Source organism: Drosophila tropicalis, unplaced genomic scaffold, assembly GCF_018151085.1.
Source record: "Drosophila tropicalis isolate 14030-0801.00 unplaced genomic scaffold, ASM1815108v1 contig_593, whole genome shotgun sequence".
Lineage (NCBI taxonomy): Eukaryota > Metazoa > Arthropoda > Insecta > Diptera > Drosophilidae > Drosophila > Drosophila tropicalis.
Window position 1 is genome coordinate 20,083,723 of NW_027173070.1, and position 21,559 is coordinate 20,105,281.

The 21,559-nt window shown below is 34.8% G+C and overlaps 1 protein-coding gene across 3 annotated transcripts in view; it reads left to right on the forward strand.

Annotated features, from left to right (window-relative positions):
- Window positions 1–2,882: 2,882 nt before the first annotated feature.
- The window catches only part of Epac (Exchange protein directly activated by cAMP), a 52,299-nt gene continuing 33,622 nt past the window's right edge, over window positions 2,883–21,559 (forward strand). Inside the window, exons 1-4 of one of the 3 annotated variants that reach the window (XM_068290125.1) lie at window positions 2,883–2,992; window positions 4,444–4,674; window positions 11,222–11,364; window positions 11,496–11,590. In XM_068290125.1, coding sequence (XP_068146226.1) covers window positions 4,640–4,674; window positions 11,222–11,364; window positions 11,496–11,590 — 273 coding nt within the window. In that variant the 5' untranslated portion in view covers window positions 2,883–2,992; window positions 4,444–4,639. Of the gene's footprint in view, window positions 2,993–4,443; window positions 4,675–11,221; window positions 11,365–11,495; window positions 11,591–16,662; window positions 16,753–21,559 lie in introns of those variants that run through there. The other 2 variants (XM_068290123.1, XM_068290128.1) reach the window with 2 other exon arrangements.

Here is a 21,559-nt window from a genome sequence, read left to right on the forward strand (position 1 = left end):
CTTATTAAGAGTAAATATCAAAGAAGTTAAATTCGGCTATGCCGAAGTTTATATACCCTTGCAGTCCTTGACAATAATAATTTCACATGTTCAAAATTTGTTTTCTGCAACTCAATTCATTAATATACAAACAAAACAATTTTACTCTTCATACTATGTACAATTTGTTCTTCTTCTTCCCTCATTCCCTAAGCAAAGCAACGCACGCATACACATACAGTTTATGTAGCGTTGCGTCTGTGTGTGTATGCATGTGCTCTGTTGATTTGATGATGACGTAGTAGGCAGCAAGCAGAGCTGCCGGCAGCGATTGAACCGATTTATATAGACTGTAACTTGTGTTCTATTTATCCGATCAGGGTCAAATTTTGGGATCTGAGATTTTATATCAAATTCTATTATATTGGTGAATTTCATGGGGATACTCCAATTTTTGCAAAAATTTTTGTTCCAGAGCTATATGATATAGTAGTCCGATCCCAAAGATTTTCATACTTTATCTCACCCGGGTAAAAAAAAAGCTCCCAAAAAAAATTTCATCCCGATAGCTCTTAAGATGGCTGAGTAAAACGCGTACGCACCGACGGACAGACGGACAGAGGGACATGGCTATATCGACTTAGCTTCTCATGCTGATCAAGAATATATATACTTTATGGGGTCGGAAACGTCTCCTTCTGTGCGTTACAAACATCTGACCAATTTTATAATACCCTCTGCAAGGGTATAAATATCAAAGAAGTTAAATTCGGCTATGCCGAAGTTTATATACCCTTGCAGTCCTTGACAATAATAATTTCACATGTTCAAAATTTGTTTTCTGCAACTCAATTCATTAATATACAAACAAAACAATTTTACTCTTCATACTATGTACAATTTGTTCTTCTTCTTCCCTCATTCCCTAAGCAAAGCAACGCACGCATACACATACAGTTTATGTAGCGTTGCGTCTGTGTGTGTATGCATGTGCTCTGTTGATTTGATGATGACGTAGTAAGCAGCAAGCAGAGCTGCCGGCAGCGATTGAACCGATTTATATAGACTGTAACTTGTGTTCTATTTATCCGATCAGGGTCAAATTTTGGGATCTGAGATTTTATATCAAATTCTATTATATTGGTAAATTTCATGGGGATACTCCAATTTTTGCAAAAATTTTTGTTCCAGAGTTATATGATATAGTAGTCCGATCCCAAAGATTTTCATACTTTATCTCACCCGGGTAAAAAAAAGCTCCCAAAAAAAATTTCATCCCGATAGCTCTTAAGATGGCTGAGTAAAACGCGTACGCACCGACGGACAGACGGACAGACGGACAGACGGACATGGCTATATCGACTTAGCTTCTCATGCTGATCAAGAATATATATACTTTATGGGGTCGGAAACGTCTCCTTCTGTGCGTTACAAACATCTGACCAATTTTATAATACCCTCTGCAAGGGTATAAAAAGGAACTCGCTCTTAGTTTTAGTCCATCAGATAATTAAGCGATTTAGCATGTTTTTTTTTAAAGGGTGGTAAGTATACTAAGTACTAATCAAATGATTGCTCTGGTGATTTTTTCCAAAGTAAATCTTTCCGCTTAGGAATATTCTGTCTTTGTATGTGTGTGTGTCCATTATACATACATAGATAAGTAAATTTGAGAAAATGTATAGATTAGAATTTTCCTCGTTTTTAACGTTGTTTATAAATTTGATTTCATAACTTTTTCATTTTGTTTTCCCTTAAGATTTCTCGAAATGCTTCGCAAAATTTCACTCCGCTGCTTTATTGTGTTATTTACTTGCAGTCTTTCTAAGATAGCAATGAGAATGTGGGACAGTTCCTAACGCATTCTGCTGGACCGACGCTTCAGGAACATGCTTATCCTTAGACTCCTTAAAATATACCATTCCGTTTAGTACGAAGCATGGACTGTCGTTCAACATTACATACTAGTACGTGTTTAAAAGTACATACTTAACAAAAGATGCAAACCTATGTGTGTACATATGTTCAATAATAAAAGTCATTTAGAATTAATGATACTTGTAGCAGTAGAAAAAAGTTGTTGTGGATATAAAACACATATACATATATGTATCAGAGTACGGGAATTATCCAATACTTAGACTTAACTAAACAAGTATGAACAGTTTTTCATTTTCCTAGATCTTAATCAGGATGAAAATAACTAAAATTTCAGAAATATTATAAAGAATGAAACTAAAGACTTATAGTAACTACTAAACTAGCCCCTGACAATCGCACATGCTAAAGAACCTGAAAAAGTATTTGAAAAATGAATTAACAACAAATTAATGAATCTTGTAGGTTTTCCACTTTTTTTCATGAAAATCTGTTGATGGTATGGATGTTAAAACATATTTTCATATATTAGTTCTTATTATTATTCGAATTATTTCTTTTTATAGATTATTCGATGATATTCCGAATTTTCTTAGATATAATAAGAAATCGGCTTTGAACTGAGGACATTTTTTTCCATTCCGGCTTCATTTAATGATGATATGTTAATGTAATTCCAAATAAACTGTTCTCCGACCACTGTATAGGCAAATTTGTTGCCAAGAAAAACGCGCCAAAAAATGTACCGCACCAACAACAGCAGTCAACACTGCAGTCGGTCGTCGGGCAATGAGTAATTTTGTTTTTGTTGACGGCTAACCCACCTAAACATCTAGACAATTGGGACACACCACACCACGGACAACCAGCAACTTCATCATCATCATCATCACCGTCATCGCCATCGTCAGCCCCATCATCCCTCTTTATCGGCAACTGCCGACCGTGTGGCACGAATTTGAACGAAAATGGGAAAACTCACCTGTTAGGCTCTCGGTCCTGCGTCATGGTGAAGTCAGTTGCGACGCGACTAAACAACGAAACGGATGTGTGAGCGCTCGAAACGAAAAGTTCCCCCAAGAAAAGGAAGACAAATCCAACAAGGGAAAAACCAAAAATATTTACAACTCAAAACGTAAAGTCAAAAATTGCACTGAGAGAAATAAATGTGAAAAATAATCCTATATATAAATTTCGTGTGTCTACCATTCCGAATCATTTCCGAATTCATCAATTTATTGTCAACTCTTCTTTCCAAATGATTGTTGCATTTAAAAGTGAAACATTAACAGACTAAATTAAAGTAAAGAATTGAAAAATACTTTAAACTTTGGAAACGGATCAGCAATACATTTATTAATTAGTTTTTAGTTTAACATTTAATTGAAAGAGAAAGTTTCGTTTTCTTTACTCACACTTTTGGCCAAGTTTTTCGTCATCTGCAAATGAAAGTAAAATTTTTGTATTTGCTTTCCCCCTTTTTTTTATTTTGTTCTATTCTTTTCATGGTCTTAATTAAAAACTTAGTTAAAACAAAACGAAAATTTTGTGAAATTAGAGAAATTTAGCAAAGTTTCGAAAAGTTTGTCCAACATTTGTCATTTATTTTTATTTTTTTTTTTTTGGCTCATGGAAACTCACACAAATGTGTGATAACGAAATGATAAAATTTATCTGCCTTTTGCTCTACATGGAAACCCAAACAGGAAAGGGGACGGGGTTGGAGAAAAAATACGTAGCCTACATTTGGGCGTCGAGCTCTTTGTAATTATTTAGCCTGCATTTGCGGTTTTTGTTTTTGTCTGTACCTTTTGCCATATAATATGTAGTATAAATTATGTTTTCCCATTGACGCAAAAAACTGAAATGAAATGCGCAAAACCGACAGACCCATAGACACTGACTATTCCAATATCAAGTATATAGAGATAATGCATCGTGTAAGAGCAAACAAGGTTTTTGTTTTTATAATCGGACAATCCTGCAGAGGGACAGAGGGAAGTGTTACAATTTCCAACACACTCTTGAGTTGTTTTTGTTGCTTAATAACTGAAAAGAATGAATGAAAAACATGAAAACATATTGTTATTTTGGTTTTATTTGCTGACAGTTTGTTGGTTTTGCCTCCATCAACATTTCCTTTTCTTCTTTTTTGTTGTTAGTTTCCATTTGCCTTTTGTTGAACGGACAACACATTAACAAAAACATACACATAGGGACACATATACCAAAACTCATATAGAGAACGAAAACCCTTTTGGCTAACATGAAGAACAATAACAGGCAGCAGAATAAAGGGAAGGATGGAAAAAAAAACTAAAATTCAACAGCCAAATGAAAACATTTTCCATCTGGCTGAAGGCATTTCATTCAAATTACATTAAATCCTTTTTAACTTGGACATTTCAATGCTGTTTATATGGTTAGAAAAGCTTCCAGTAACAAATTGTTTGAAGATTTGCATAGCATTATTTAGGCAATTGCCATTAGTAAACCAAAAATAAAACAAAATAACTTAAACAAAACGTTATCCCGTCTTACCGAACCAAAGCTCTAACATCAACAATTTCCAAAATTGTCCTGCAGCAATTTACTATGTCCTTAAGAAAATAAGTCAAGAAATGTAAATTGAATTTTACCCAATAGCCAAATTTAATTCTCTTTAAGAATGATTTGAGGTATAAACTGAAAGACGCCAGAATTCCCCAATAAGTTTATTTTCTGTTTCCTGAGTTAATAAAACAAAAAACAAAATAAAGAAAAATCAACAAAATTCAGCAAAATGGCTATGGAATGGATAACTGCTATGGACAAGCGGTGAGTAAAATAAGCCTTTATTTTATTTAAATATAATAATTGCAATATATTTTTATAATTTAAGTAACTAAGAAAATACCCTTTGCTTTTAATTTGGATTTGTTTTCTTTTAGTATGCCGATTGGTTGCTCTTTGTTTTAAAATCGAAATTAAAATCGGAATTCAAAAAACACAAAGTTTGTTGAAACAAGTTTTAAGTGAATTGTTTAAAGCTTTTGTCTACAGCCGATTGCTTAAAAAAACAGAGGGAATATTCGAGTATTTCACTGTCTGAACTTTCCCTTGTGAATAACCATAGACCTATTTAGCTAAAGATGTTCCTATTAAAGCTCTTTATTCCTTCTTGCTTATTTTTCTATGATAAATTTGTAAATTTGTTTTATTTCTGCACTTCTCTGAAGAATTCATGGGAAAGACCCACTAGAGTCGTTAAGCTCCATTTAAAGTGTGACCGTGGATGGTATAAAATAATCGACTCCTTGCTCTCCGTCTTAGTGCTCCACATGGAGCTCGTCTTGGTAATCAAAATGGTTTTATAAAGTTTTGCACATCCTTCCATTATGACATATATATATCCTTATACATATGTACATGTAGATAATGGCTGTGCATGAATCAACTTAACAAAGTCTGAGCAAAAAAATTGCAGGACCAACAAGCAGTGAAGATAAGTTAAATATTTTTCTTATCTTTACAAGTAAAAAGTTGTTTAAACCGATTTAAAATGTGTCTTTAATGCGCAGAAGTCGCAATTTTTTCCCTAAATTTCTCTTTTCTTGAGATTGATGTTTTTGTTACTTTAATCACTTGAAGTTTCACTTTAAAAATCAATTTAAGCAGATAAGATTTAAGTCAATTGTTGCAAATAATATAAGCTTTAGTTACTTTAAAGAAAAGTAAACAAAAGGCAAAAAAAAAAAAGACAACGTATTTATAAATTTTTAATTTGAATTTACTGTATAATTTAATATTTATATCACTTATACCTCGAGCAGATTTTGAAAAGCAAAATAAGAAAGCAATTTAACTTATCATTTTCAAATTGCATTTAATCTGTATTTGTTCAGGGAACACATTAAGCAGGAACACCTAAGCTGCAAAGGATATGCATCCAAACACATAATCACTCATGTAATTAAGAAGAGCTTTTCGGAAAAGCTTCTTTTGGGAGCCTTTCCAAGGATCTCTTATTGTAAACCGATATGAAATGAATCTTTAAATTGGTTTTTGAATTCTCATCCTCCACATGTGCATCCTTGGTCCTTAACTTGGTTATCGTTAAAGAGTCTTTGCTTAAAGGCGACTTTTGTTTGGTAAAATGTACGTCTTGGCATTTGCTCGTTTCGTTTTGTCTGAGTCCACACACACATCTCAAATTGTTCCACATCAGGCTTATCCTGCCGACATTCATTTGTCAAAAGGCAACAGCTGAGAACTTATAAAAAGGAAGAAAAAAAAAAATAAAGCAAAAAACGGAAGCCAAAAGCAAAAACTCAAATCTCACAAATGTTGAACACAGCTTGAGGGCAAAAAGAATTTAACGCTTTATTAAATCACAATTTAATTTTTCAAAAATAATAATAAAATAGAACGAGAAAGGAAAAAAAAAAACAAAAGCCAAGCAAATGGCCATATAAATGTTTTGTCAAGCGTAAATGGCCATGCTCCTGGTTTGCTCATTACTCGAACTGCAATTTGTTCGAGCATCACTTGGCCCGGCCAAGTGGCAATCGTTATTAGAGAGCAGCATCAGTTGGAGAGTAGAAACAGTGGAACGAGAAGGAGCCATGTCAATGGCTGGACAAGTGGCACAACGTTTACTACAGACTCGGGCTCTCTATTATTATGGAGTGGATATTATATTATAAATTTCAAACAAAAAGCCAGCTGTTGCTCTCACTCACACTCGTTTTCCGTGCTGTAACATTTCGATGTCCTTCCCTGTCATGTGTGCTGTGTGTTCGTTAGTGTGTGCGTCTGTGTGTGTCCAGCAAATATAAATTTTTTAAACCGACTCGCCTTTGAAACACCCTAAGGTCTTAGTAATTGTTTATAAGGAGGAGGACCTTTCTCTTATTCTTTTGAATTGTTACACTAGGCGTATGATAAATATCTAAAGAAAGCCTAGAATCAAGAATTATACAATTTAAGCTTGAATAAATTTAACAAATTTTTAAGCCTTTTCGGGAACGTCAAAGGACTTCGTAGCATCGAATTTGAATGACTAAACCCATTAAACGTAGATTGCTAGCCAGTATTTCATTTCTGGCTCCTTAACTGCATTCCGGAAATGCCAATGCACAAAACAAACTCAGACAAAAACCTTTTAATAAATTTTAAATTCCACTCCTCAAAGCAAAGTGAAAATGCTTTGCAGCCTTTACATGAAATTCGAAACGACTTTTGATGCTAATAAAGATTTACCTTTGCTCGATTCTTCTGGTCCTTCAATTTGTACATATATTCCCCTTTACAGCATTCGTAGGTATAGGGTATGGAAAAAGGTCAAGTGACAAAAGTAGAGCAGCAAATATTTGTGAACTTTGTTCCGTTCTTTACTTGTTTTATTTGTTTTTTTTTTTCGTTTTATTACTAACAGAGGAAAAAAGCGCATTAGATTTAAGTGAAATGCAAATTGAAATTATTATAATTATAATTCGCTCTCGTTTTTTCACTTATTTTTCTTTGAGTTAAAGTCAAATTTATCTTGTCCTTGTTTCTTGGAAATAAATGACTTGCCATCACTTTAACCGCCACCAAAATAAATGATTTAATTTGCTGGGAAAATTAATGGGCAAAAGCAAAACGAAAGCATAAGAAAGAGATAGAAAAAAAACCAACGAAAAGGAAAAGTCACGCAAAGCCAATCCGATGCTGGTGGTAATTCGGTTTATCAAGAGCCACCTGCAGGACATATGCCAGGTATATCCTTGAAGCATATCCTCGCTTACTCGGTTAGCTAAGCCAGACAATTGATATTGATGGCACTTGGCCTTAAGCTGAGAAATTTCCTTGCTCTGCTTGAACATTTATCATACGCCCGGTGGGTCGAAGACTTTATAAATTTCGCTCGCGTTTTAAAGTTACCTTTATTTATTTGTCTCCATACTACTTACATGGGCAATTATGAAAAGCCATCTCAAGCCCATCCACCCAGTAAGAAAAACTAACCACGAAAACCATTATAATAAACAACGAGCCATGGGGGCGAGTACATACTATATATCTAGCTATCGTCTAGGTTCCGCCTCGACGCGCTTCCGGCTAAAGTTGCCTTTTGGCGTTGTTGTTGTTGTTGCTGTTCCTGCTGCTGCTCTGTTTTTGTGTTTTGTCCTTACCCAAGCCAAAGCACTTAGAGCTGGGCTCCTGCTCCTTCTCCTGGCAAATGAATTATGTATGAGTTGCTTCTTTACCTGCTGAAAGTTGTTCCAATGGTTGCTCCTAACATGTGAACCAACGGCAGCTCCAATGCAAATGATAATGATGATGTTCATAATGATGACTGTGATGATGATGACCATGACGAGCCAGAAAAGGCAAAGAGCAAAGTCTCGCTCTTAAATTTTTATGGAATTTTTAATTAGACGCATTTTTATGGCTTGCGTTTTAGATATCAAAACCCAGTGTGAGCAAAAGGAAACCAGGAGAAATGTTATAATTAAATCCTTAAAAATCTAGTTTCTAACTAGTTGGATTCTAAATGTGTCAATTGCTGATGTATTTCCGTTCGCAGCTCGTTGGCCAACTTCCAGCTATCGCAATTAACCACATCCATGCGCCTGCACACCCAACGTCTACAACACACACAATGCCAACATTAACGCCCACAAAAGGAGAACCACAACTGGTCGTGGCTATTCCCTCTCGAGGGCCACAGCAGAGAAAGACAGAGAGGGCAAAAGACAAAGAGAGAGAGAGAGAGGCAGTCCAAAATAAAATGGGAATGAAGAAAAGGGGAGAACAACATAAACTTGGCTAAAAGTTTTTGTTGCGGCAATTAGTTCTTGCCTCAACTTGGCTTTCACTTGAATTTCCCTTTTTTTATTTTCTGTCCCACCCATTCGTAACCCCATCCCCTTCATCTCTGCATCTGTCTTGCTTCCGTTTCCTGCTTTGTGGCCATTCTTATATTTTATTCTTATGCATTTTTCAATTGACTGAGAGTATTAAAAAAAAGAAAAACAAATACAAACAGCAGAAACAGAGGAAAAAATAGTATTTGCATATTTAATTTCAACAAAAGCCGAGCTACTGCCTCCACTGCACACACACACACACACACACACACATACACGCACACAAATGTCATTTGGAATTTTTAATTTTCTATTCTTGTTCTTGAAAATATTTCCATTTTTATTTCATTCATGGACGTAGCCAGGAAACGGCGAGACGACCTGTTGAAAATGAATTATTTAAATATTTAACAAGTTCCGCCAGGAACTTTTGAGTCCAATCAAAGTGAATACCAACTGGCTAGATTTGGACTCCGAGTTTGTATGATATAACGAAGAGACTCATGTCAAAAACATAATCCCTGGTACATTTTAGGCTGTGAAATCTAAACGTCGAAATTTTCCTTTTCTTAAGCGGGGATGAAAGGGATTACAAGAACGTTGCATGAAATTAGTTGGAGCTGATTTAAATCATCATCGGCACATTTTAAATTTCAAAATATTTAAAAATATACTTAATTTTGTGTTAAAAATATTGTCATTAAATAAATACAACTTTTATAGTACAGAATACTTTTTGTGAGAATATGAGAATATGAGTCTGTCAACTAATTTATTGAATAGGAGAGAAAATTTAGGTTTAGAAAAGCAAATAGAAAATTCGAAACTTGTGTGTCCTTCAATTAAAACAAGGGAGAATCATTTGTTATAAAGAAATATGTTGCCAAATATTTACCTTAACGGTTCGTGAATACTAAGACATAGTAGATATAGACATAGATTATATATTACATTCATTGAAGGTACTGAACAACGAGGATCCGGGTCGGAATCCCAGGCTATTGTATGAATGAAGTTTTCGTCTAAACCGAATGCCTTAGTTGGTTTACAACCATATCAGTTTACAATTATATCCTATACTTATAATAATAACAAAAACTAAAAGTATATTGCAAATTAAAACGAATTACAGTCCAGGAGTCGCCTTTAAGACTTAAATTATTCAGTTGCATGCACATCGAACTTCCTAAAACAATATAACAAAGGGTTAAATAATAAATGATGTGTGTCGATTAACTAACACTTACCTCCTACAAACACATACATATGTATGTATGTACAGTGTAACCTTGATATAACGATTTTAAGGGACTTCACAAATTCTTCCTTATTGCTTTTAACTTAAAGGAACAATGAAGAAAAAATATTATTTTTTCAGTTTTTCATTTTAAAGAAGTTTGTTATATCGGGATTTCACTGTAAACAACGGAAAAATGAAACGCTTTTAACTACGAATTTTAAACGTATGTACATTTACCCATGTTTTTTTCATTTACTTCGAGCTTACAAATATAAATATTTATAAGCCTCAAATGTAAACAAACATAAAACATTTACAATTATATTACAGTTTTTTGTTAGACTTATCTAGAGTATGTATGAACAGGTATGAATTGATCTTCCCTCATGCACTATTGGCGTAAACTGAATTTAAGGAATAAAAGCGTCAACTTGAAAATTGGTTTATTCGATCTTAAACGGATAACGCATAAATCCACCATGACTATTTGGGTCAAATGTGTAATAACTTTACAATATTAAGCATTCAACACCTTTTTCTTATAAAGCTTATCTCGTTACCAAACTTAAGGCTAAAAACTTCTTATATACGACACAAACAAACACATTTATGTCATAATATAAATATCCTAAGAGTTTAGGAGGAAACATCCGAAGTTCAATCTACATATTTTTGTCAAATTGATGAGAGAAATTTCCCTCTTAAAAACAAGATTTTAACCCCAAAACTGATTAAATAAAAAACGATTTTTCGTACCAAATGCCCGATTTTCTTAAGTATTTCACCTGATAACCAAACTCAAGGTAAACTTGCTTCATAACAGCTTCCATCACTCAAAAATCTGTACTTAACTTCATTTAAGATAAATGTTTTCTAATTTTGGTTTACACCACTCAAAACATTTTAATCGTTTTTCAAAATGAAATGTATTCTATTCGTTTTTGTAAAAGGATTTGAGCTTCACTGCCTACGCCTCTGTTTTTTTTTTTCCTTGCCCTTTGACTTGGGTTCTCCTCTAACAATAAGTATTCTCGGTTGGTCAAGCTACTTGTAAAAATCAAAGGGCAGTGCTTTATAATATAATAGAAATTAACCAAATGGTAATTTTTTTTAAGGTCTTAAGGTCTTTCCTTTGTTGACACTGGCTTTTACGGAATAAGTAATCTTTTGTGTTCCGTTCGCGGCTGAGCGACTTTATCTTTTATAACTTAAAAATGAAGGACGAAACCGAATTTTTCATTTAATTTGTGTGTTTATTTTATGGTTGATTTTTGCTTGATGCTATTTGCAGTCCTTGTGATCGCAACTTACGTGATGTGGAACTAATATCCTGTCGTTTGCGTCGCGTGGAGCCACTGTGTCGCCTGCCAGGGTCGGCCTTGCAGCAATTGGCCATGTGTGGTTTCTACGAGGATTTGGAGAAGGGCGTGACATGTAAGTACACACATATACATACATATATAAATATATTTTTGGTATTACATGACAAAAACAAAAAATATAAATTGCCAGAGAGGTCATTTTCAAATGTAAAATTCATGTTCTTTTCTCGTATTTGACTTTAGTGTTTCGAGCTGGGGAACAAGGACGCTTCTGGTATGCGGTGCTTGGAGGCTCTTTGGAAGTTCGTTATCATGCACATGCCGATGCCGATGGCAAGGTAAGTGAACGCTCCTATTGCTCTTCTCCTAGTCCTCCCACTCTTCCCTTATGCTCCGTGCCCGGTCATGCGAAAACAATGCCACAGTTTGAACAATATAATTGATAGCGATTATATGGGATCCATTCCTTCTCCCGACTCCACTTCCTCTTCCATCCTTCTCAAATGACTGCATGTACAATATGACAAGGATTTGATTGGGTATGGGCGTGGCTTGTGGTCTAATCCGCCCTCTCCTCCCACAGAAGCTGGCTGGCCTTTTATCTGTCGAAACGAACGAATCGAAAAAAATTGAAAGAGAATTGCTGACAACAGCGCATTGTATTCACAGTATTCTGCTCATCTGCCTCAGCTCTGGCCCCGGCAGCTGGTGCTTTCATATTGGTATATCGGTTTGGTTCAGTTTGGTTAGTGGCATTCAATTTTTTTTTTTTTCCATTTTGCCTTTTCCCCACCAGTTGCCCCCTGCCACTACCAGCTTGTTATTCTTTTTTTTTTTTTTTTCTGGCACAGCCACAGCACACTAATTTCCGCTAGGATATTGGCTTGCAGCCCATTCTTGCTTGTTGAATCCATGTGCCTGGGCTTGTGCCTGCGCCTCGTTTCGTCCTCCGTCCTCCGCTTTCATTTGCAGCCTCTGTCTGGCCTCTGCATGCTCGCATATGGTTGAGTTCATTTTATGCTCTGGTCGGTTGGTCGGACGGTCGTTCAGTTCAGTTCCGAGAGGTGACTGCTAATTGAAATGCACAAAATTGAGTCTAGGCAATGGAAATTTGAGTATTATGCCTGGGTTATGTTAAGTGGGCCATGAAGAGGGCACACTAACCCAAACTTGGCCTGGCTGGCCATCAGAATGTTTAGACAAATCTTGAATTGAACAATAAATGTGCCGAGTTTGAAATAAAAAAACAGAACAGAGCTATTTAACTACTTTACATGATGACTTATTTAAGAGCCTGTGGCATATTTGGATTAAGCCGGAACCGGAAACGAGAGCGATAAAAAGAGAGACCGTTAGTGAAACCGCAGAATTGCTGTAGGCATGTTGCCTTTATTTAACATAAGCCACAAACCATATGACAAAGGACTTTATTCGACACTAAAAAATGCATTAACTTTATTTACATAATATTAATTAAAAGAGTGTCAAACCACATGTATCGATTAAAAGTTGCGACAGGACACAATTTGGACATTTCCATTAAGTTATAGCTAACTATATAAAATGTAGATAGTACCAGTTTAAGGCGTGGTTAAGTATAGACAAATATATGTATATATTTTAGTTAGTTACTTAGTCAAGGTTTGGATCTTCCTTAATCTAGACAGTTGGATTTAAGAAGATATTAAGACAGATTTGTTTTTATATAGTTTCTTAGGTATCTGAACAGTTCAAATGATTTATCTCTTCTTAGGTATCCAATACCAGCCTCTAATCTTTATCTTAAGTATTTTTCGAAAAGCGAATGACTCAATTTGCCAGTTCTAAGTCTTTGTCTTTAGACTCAAGACGAGGCAACAGACTTCGAACTCCACTCAAACAGGTTAGTCAGACTAACTTCAATGAACTCAATATTGTTTCAACACAGTGACTAGTCATACTCGTACAATTAGTCAGTCTCAGGTGATTTACCAGCAGTTAGGTCATCGGAATTACAATTTCTGACTGTTACATTGAGGCCAAAGCTTGAATAAGAAACAATAGATATATTGATATACTTATTAATTGCAAAGAACCAAGACAAAACAAATATTTAGATAAAGTTTATGTTTCATAAGTTAACTAATAAGAGAGCTTAATTTAGTTCAGTTTAGTTTAGTTTAGTGGAATAATATTATACAGCTCTCTTATCTCTGATTAACTAGTAAAGTAACTAAAACTTGTTTAAGAGAAAAACGATACTTGAGTCGGATGATCAGACAGATTCATAGGCAGATAGAAATTCTTCGAAGTTCGAACACATGAAAAAATTTAAAAAATCCATAAACATTTGAAAAATAAATGTGGTTTCCGCTACATTTAAATTTGGGCTAATAATTTTGCTAACCAAATTCAATAAACCAAAAATAAAGAAATAACACAGAAACGAGTGACACGTTTATGGTTGCGATTAAACCCTTTTGGCATATCTGGTTGACCCAATTTTCATGAACTTGCTAACATAATTTTGCATAATTTTCCACATGATTTGTTTAGGGAAAAACATTAAATAAAAATCTCTGCCTTTTTTTTTCTTGTTCGCCTTTAGCAATTACCGGCATGATAAATTATTCATACGAATTCCAGTTCGTTGAGAGAGCTAGATGAAACTGTTTTTGACACTTCATCAAAAAACCAAAAGTCCAAAGCAAAACAAAAAGAAAGAGAAGAATTAATGAATTTTTCTTTCATTTCTTTGTTGTTGGCGTGCGACACGCAAAACCCAATTCGAATTTTTCAAATGCAACTAAATATAGGCACACATTGAGGGAAAGAAAAATCTCGAAATTCCCCAAAAACAGAAAAGTATCTCCACTCCAAACACAAACAGAGAAAAACAAAGGGCAGAGCTAACTTATACCTATCAATAGCCACATACAATTAATTTAAAGTGGATGCGATGATTCTGGATTAGGAGAAGAGGTCGGGGCAAATGGGAGATGGGAATCGCTCTAGATGTGCCACCATTTGGTGTGAGATCCGTTTCGTTCCGTTCAGTTTTTGTTTCATTTCGGTTCGCTTTGGAAATGAAACTTTTCCTACCAACTCGGTGAGTTGGGTGAGTGAGGGAAAACTTCACGTGATGAAGCTAATGAAATGCGACTAGGAACTTTAGACAAATTGCAGTCAATTTATTAAAAGATGAGTCGAAGTAGTAATGGTCGAAGAAGAAGTATTAGAGGAAGCAGTTTCAAGAAGGCGGACTGGCATTGACTTGATGTGGCTGAAGGTGCAACATTCAACTAATTAGTGCACCTGGCTAACCGTTATAATTGAATAATATTCTACCATCCCACAGACATCCCCTCGAACTGCATTAAGCCAAGTCAAAAATGCTCCACTGCTGTTGACCTTCAACTGGGTGTGAGTGAGTGTAGACAGATAGCCTTTTGTGTATCTTCAAGTTACCAACTAACTAACTAACATTGCTCTAGCTTTGGCTTTGGCGTTGGCTTTGGCTTCGGCTTCGGCTTGGTCATGTTGTAGAAACATTTACACAATTAATCTTTGTTATGCCGCTGCCTCTAACATCCAATTAAAATGATGATATAATTATTATACGCTGATATGAGCACAGGAAAAGCATGGCCACAGACAGAAGAAACTTAACCCACATATAATTAGCCATCATTATGGTTATGGCCAAGTTTTCGTTCCATTCCGATTTTCGTGTGTTGGTGTGAGGGCCACCCAAATGGCTTTAAATTAAATACGAGTATGTAGGTGTTGAGTCTCTGACTTCAGCCGGTCTGTCGGTCGGTCAGTTTGAAATATTTCTATAGTTTGCATTACAATAGACATTCCATAGAGTTAAGAGTAGAAATTTCCGTTTACATCTGTGCCGTGTGTCTACCCTTTCTTTCTTGATCTCTTTCGACCAACATAGCAGAAGCAGCAACAACATTTCATCTTCTAAGTTCAATTTCCGGCGCATTGGTCTACATTGGCCGGAAGCATTCGACCAACAAACCGCAAAATGGTCCACAAAATGCCAAAATATATAAATCAAAAGCAAAAATTTGACCTGTTTCTGATTTGGCCACTAAACACATGGAAATACTTAATTAATTAATGAGATTTGATTGATTCTTATGACAAAAAAGAACCACAAAAAGGCAATAAAAGAGCCTGAAACTAGAAATTCTAGTTTTCAATCTATCTCTTTCTCAGAGTTTCTCTCTCTCAATTACAGCTATGTTGAGATACGGATATTGGTATTTCCTTTGCATCTTCTAATCTAATCGTGTGTAATTAAACACCAAAACACAATTGGCAAATAAGAGAAGAAGAAAGCGAAAAAAAAGTGGAAGGCGGGGAATATAGTCTAAGATAAGCAAAGGCACCCAAGAGGCGGATAGTTAGAGATAGCAGAAAGATGGAAATGGTGACCCAGACGATACTTGAGACAACTACTAAAGTCAACTCAAGTCACATCCATCTCATTCCATTGGCATCGCATCTCATCGCATCTCAGATTTAAAAGGGCAATGTAAATAAATGTATCTCGGCTCGACTCTCGGTCAAACAAGTTGGGCTGCTAATCTGTGAGAGTCGTCGAGCCGCTGTGGTTGAGTCTGTTTGCAGCAGCAGCACCATCAACAACAACAACAACGTTGCCCACATATGCGCTTGTGCGCGACCAAAAACGAAAACGACCAACAACAACAACAGCAACAAAAAAGTATCTTTTGGATACACTTTTCGCTGCCGCTACAGAAAATACAGAAATTAATACGTGCTGAACACTTCAACCGCACACTTCAACCGGTCACAACCACCACACTCGATCCAACTCTCGATCTCTTGATCGTTCTTCGCGTCGGAACCGTGTCCACAGTGTTCCCATCCCCATTCGATCCCCCCCGCTGCTCTCACAACACATGCTCTCGTGAGCGTTCTCAATTGAAGTTTGAGTTCCTGTTCCGCATAAGTGACGTTACGATGTCGCGTGGGATTCCGTTGAAAGATTCACCTTTACGCGCGGGCGTCAATCGACTTGCGTGTGTGTAAACACACATACATATATATAAATATATATGTATGTTTTTGTGATTGTGATTGGATCGAAAAATCATCCTAGCAAAAGGCCCAATAAATAATAAGGCCATAAAGGCAGTGTAAACAAAACAAGCCCCAGACGCAGACGTCTGTTTGGGCCAAGTTAAGCCAAGCATGGCCAGTTTCGAGTGCAAGTTTTCGCAATATTGTTTATGCAATATGCATTTGTGTTAAACAATTTACAACACGAATACACAGATACACCCATACAGATATAACATGAGTTACATGGCGATTCAGTTCCAGCTGCTGCATTTTTCGTAAACACCCCAAAAATATTTCGGCTAATTTACCATTCATTCATTCAATTCAATAAATTCATTGTTGATATTTATATGAAGGTCGTCAATAAAAACAATATATACAACATCTGAAATTGTAATTGCAATAATAAATTTTCTGGGTTAGTATAAATCCGTATACTTATACATATATATATATATATCTATCTTTTCAACACATGTAATAAAGATGCAGTTCGTTAAAATGCAGCTGAAAATACAAAACAGAGGAAAAAAAAGAAATACAAATTTTGCATTAAGAAATTCTTTGAATTAACAACTTTAACAACTTGTTTGCTAAACGATAAACATTTTGCCTTATGCACAATTGAGTAAAATTCAGAAAAGACAACAACGCACTATTGTCTCTTTTATATATATCATATGATAAAGTTAAACAAATATAGGTAAGCGAAATTCGACAGAGAAAAATAAACACAATAATATTACTTCCGGAACGAGTTCCTCAGCTCTTTTTATGGCCAGAGACAGATTCGTTCAATGATTTCTTTTCCATGGGAATTACTTTTGCTTTGCCTTATGTAAACGTTTGATAGATGTGTTTACTATTATGATTAGACCTTTTATAGAAGACTTATTTGGTAAATAAGTGTTTATTGTTGTTTTAAACCACTTTTGGGCTAGTTATATATTCAAATGGGAAACCTTAAATAAGTGCAAATTGTTATTGGGTTTTTAACTAATGTTGTGTGAAATTGTGTAAATAAAAGTTTTTCTTAAATTTTTATAATTGGAAAGATTCTCTCAATTTTCTGAGTTTGAGTTTTCTGAGAATTGATGATTAAAAACTATCAATCAATCAATTTTCACTATTAATATGTAATAATAAACAATTGCTTAAAACTATCATCTCTACTTCTTAGAAGTTAAAAGACTGTGAAATCATTTACAAAAGTTCGAAAACCTTTTCCTTTGACTTCTACTGACTGGTCTAACTTAGTTAGCCAAAATCCTACTAGCTATTGACCAATAATTATATCGCGCACATATCTGTAACCAAAACTATTTCGAGTTCATTTAACAGATGTTTGCCCTTTCTAGATCGAACAATATACATATGTACATTGGCGGACATAAGTACGTGCATTTTTTGAAAAACTATATACAACTTTTAGAATGTCCTGTAGGTAGAGTAAGGAACATCTTGCATATATCACTTAGGGATCATCTATTCTCATTTCATATTCATAGATCGAAGATAAAGCAATGTGTGTTTGAAAATATTTAATGTCTTTATATCTATTTTGAAAGTTAAGTTTAGTTTAAGTATATTTGATTTTTCGTCCTTCAAACGACCACTTAACACAAGTTTTATATGGCACATCTGAATATGCAGATGAATAGGTTCATAATATCTATTTTTAACAAAAGATCAATCGCCAGTAAGTCTAAATCGATACATTTTGATATATATTTTAGTACTTGTTCAATTCTTTGTGGACATATGTATAATCTAGCATTTTATAAACATACTTGAATAGATTGGTCATTATAACTATAGTCTGTTGATGCTGATTAAAAGTAAATATAACTTCCTGGAACAATAATCCTGCTAATTTCCTCCTATGGGTGTCTCTACAACAATTGCATCATTTACCATACTTAATGAATCTTGACCTAAATATAGCAACGAAACATTCTCTAAACTTTTCTTTAGCTCTTATGAAAGTGATCATTCAACTTGTCAAAATGAAGTAACTCTTCCTTTCGATTCGAGTGACTCGCACTCCGAATTCAAGTGAGAATATCAGTCATAAGCTTACTTGAACTCAAATTAATTTGTTTATGTTGTGTATGATGCTTTTTTTGATTTATTTGTTCGATGCTATAAATATTCAATCAGCTTTTTGAATAATTGATGCCTCATTTAAAGCGATTTGCATAATTGATTAAAAAATGCCCGAGCAGACAAATCGAAAAAATCAGAAAAAGAAGCTCAAAATGAAAATACAAAATCAGTGCCAGTTATCAGGAGTGAACCACTTGACATAACTTATATAATAAAATCATAATAAAATATAGAAAAGGTGGCTAGTCAAATGATTGATGATGCCACATGAGAAATTGAAAGATATAAAGAGACGAGAGAGGAGAGAGAGAGAAGGGATGGAAAACCCAAGCAAGTAGTAGCAATCAAATGCATAAATGAATAAATCAAAATGAGCAGCAGACAAATAGATGGAGAAACAATATTATTAAATGCAGAAGATGCCAATGCAGATGATGATGATGATGAAGATGAAGATGGAAATGGAAATGGAGAGGTAAAAGATTCAAAACGAATGATTTACTACATTTAAACTTGGGCTGAAAGATACATTTTTTTTGTTGCTCACTGATGCAAGAGAAAGATTGAGATTTATGGGCAATTCAATTAATGATGCAGCGATTTGTATGCATTTTATTTTTTGGGGTGCCAACTCCGGGGGCAAGGCAAGTTTGTTTCAGTTGTGCACACACAACCTTGGCAAAGGTCAAAAGTTCCACCCCATAACTCAGATATATATATACATACATACATGTTCCAAATGATGCTCCTGTGCTCATGTTTTTATATTTTTTTATGGATCAATAATTTCGACGGCTGTGCGTGCCACACCGCAGACATATTTCTCCTCCGCCTCCTGAGATCAAGGCACTTTTAATAATCTTTAATGGCTCTTCGTTGTTGAGTGGGCGGGATGAGTTTATGTGACTGTGTTAGCTTATCAGAATTACCTCAGAATTTTATCCCACAAATGCGTCCCATTCATATGTGAATTGGAGTTTTCTGCCATTTACAGAAATTAAACAACATTTTCCGCATAGTTTTCACAAAACTTTTCCCAAAGAGTCAGCCAGAAGAGCTGGGGGGGTAAGGGACACACCTGGTCAGGTTTTACCCTTTTTGGGCATCATTTATAAGTTTTCAACATGCAAATGTTTATATAAATAAAAATTCCATTAACATGGCAAAAGTTTTCGTAATTAAATTAAACACAAAAAAATGAAATAAAAAAATTTTGCAATTTGATAAATTGCCTACAAATTAAAATATATATGCATAAAGTTAAACAATTCCAATAAAAGCCAACTTTCAGCTAAAAGTTGAACAAAATTGAGTGAGTCAGTTGAGGGCCTTAACGTAGAGATACTCTTTAACAAGTGCAATTCGACTTTGCCTTTAATTCTGACATCCTTCAGAGCAGAGTCGGACTGGTCATACCACAGCTTACCTTTGACAATACTTGCTTATTGTCCTTTTATCATAATTAAACGTATAATACATACAATATCTATCCGTATACACGGATCAAGGATCACTCTGTTAAACTTGGGGCTTATGCTTTTACTAGATTAGGACAATTCTATTTGAAAAGTATACTATTTCAGGACTCTAGAGTCTAGACTATATTTTGGATAACAATTTTTAAATGTTTAAGGAATCGACTTTTATTACAAGAAGGGATAAACTGAGAACGATCCAAAACCAGGAATTCTGAAAATATAAGCACGTCTTCGATTAGTACAACTGCCATCACTTCTACTCCAGATTATCCAAAAGAATCTTAAGCAACTTCTTACATAAGCCCAAAAACTTTTGAAATATACATATATATAATAATATATGTGGAAAATTACTTTGAAGAATAGAAGAAGCACGTTTTCATTAAGAGTCAACGAATGATATGCTTACCACAAGCATTTACAGAGGGGATTGTGGAACCTTAACCTGGCCAATTCAATTTTCTTTTAAAAGCTTAAAAATCTGGGACAATTGTGGGCGGATTCCCTCAACTCATCTGTGGAATAATTAAACCAATAAAATACGAATTATTTGAAGAAACATTAAAAAGAGAAAACAGGGTTCTACTCAAGTTTGGTCTGTTTCATTGTGGATTATAAATGTGAAATAAATTCTGTTTTAAGATTTTTGGGAATTAAGTACGTTTTATTCACAAGTTGTAAAATATTGAACATAGATGAAAATGGTGAAAAATTCTTTATGGGGGGGGATAGGAAGAGAAAGTTTATGTTGTTTTGTATAAAGTTCGATATGAATAGCCCTATTTTACACATATGTACATACATCAAATTCCATTTGAACGATTTAACTTTAATGGATTTCTGGGTTATTCACATGGAAGTGTGTATATTAAGAGATAAATTGGTAATAAAAGGATACCAATCGGGCTACTTATTTAGATCACAAAATATAAGCTAATGGGTATTTAACTGTATTCCATATTCAGCAATCATCATTTCTCTGCATCGCTGATAATGTGATAATTTGAAATTTAATTTGAATTTTGCATAATTCAGCTTTTCAATGGCCACAGAACAAAAATATTGGCTAAATTATGCGAAAAAAAATAAGCTGATAAGGTGCCACATACTAACGAAAGCAAACACCACAGTTGGCTCGCAAAGGAAGAGGAAGGGCTGGAGGTGGATTCGATGGATTCACATGTGCCGAATATGAAATATTATTTAGGGCCCACGCATTAGGCAAATTTGTTCGATTTTTGTTTGTTTCGTTTTTCGCAAATGTTTTTTGATTGGGCCTATTTTGTTTTGTTGCTGCCGATGGTGTTGTTGTTTCCATGCCAATAAGCTTAATGTTTAGGCATTTGTTGTCGATTACCATAAATGAAAACGAAATACATATATATATATAAAACAAAAAAGCGAAGGCGTCGAATTAACTCTCATTCTGGTTGAATTTTTAACCTTGCCACTTTGAGCACTAAACCGAAACATAAACTGACAAAAACAAAAACAAAATGGCAAGTTCACTGGCATTCCAATATCACAAAATATTCCAAATATTCATCTCTCTATCTCACTCAATCTCCCTCTATCTCACTTACCGCCGCTTGTTTTCTAAAACTTTATGCAGCGTACAAAATCAATATTTGCACAATGGAG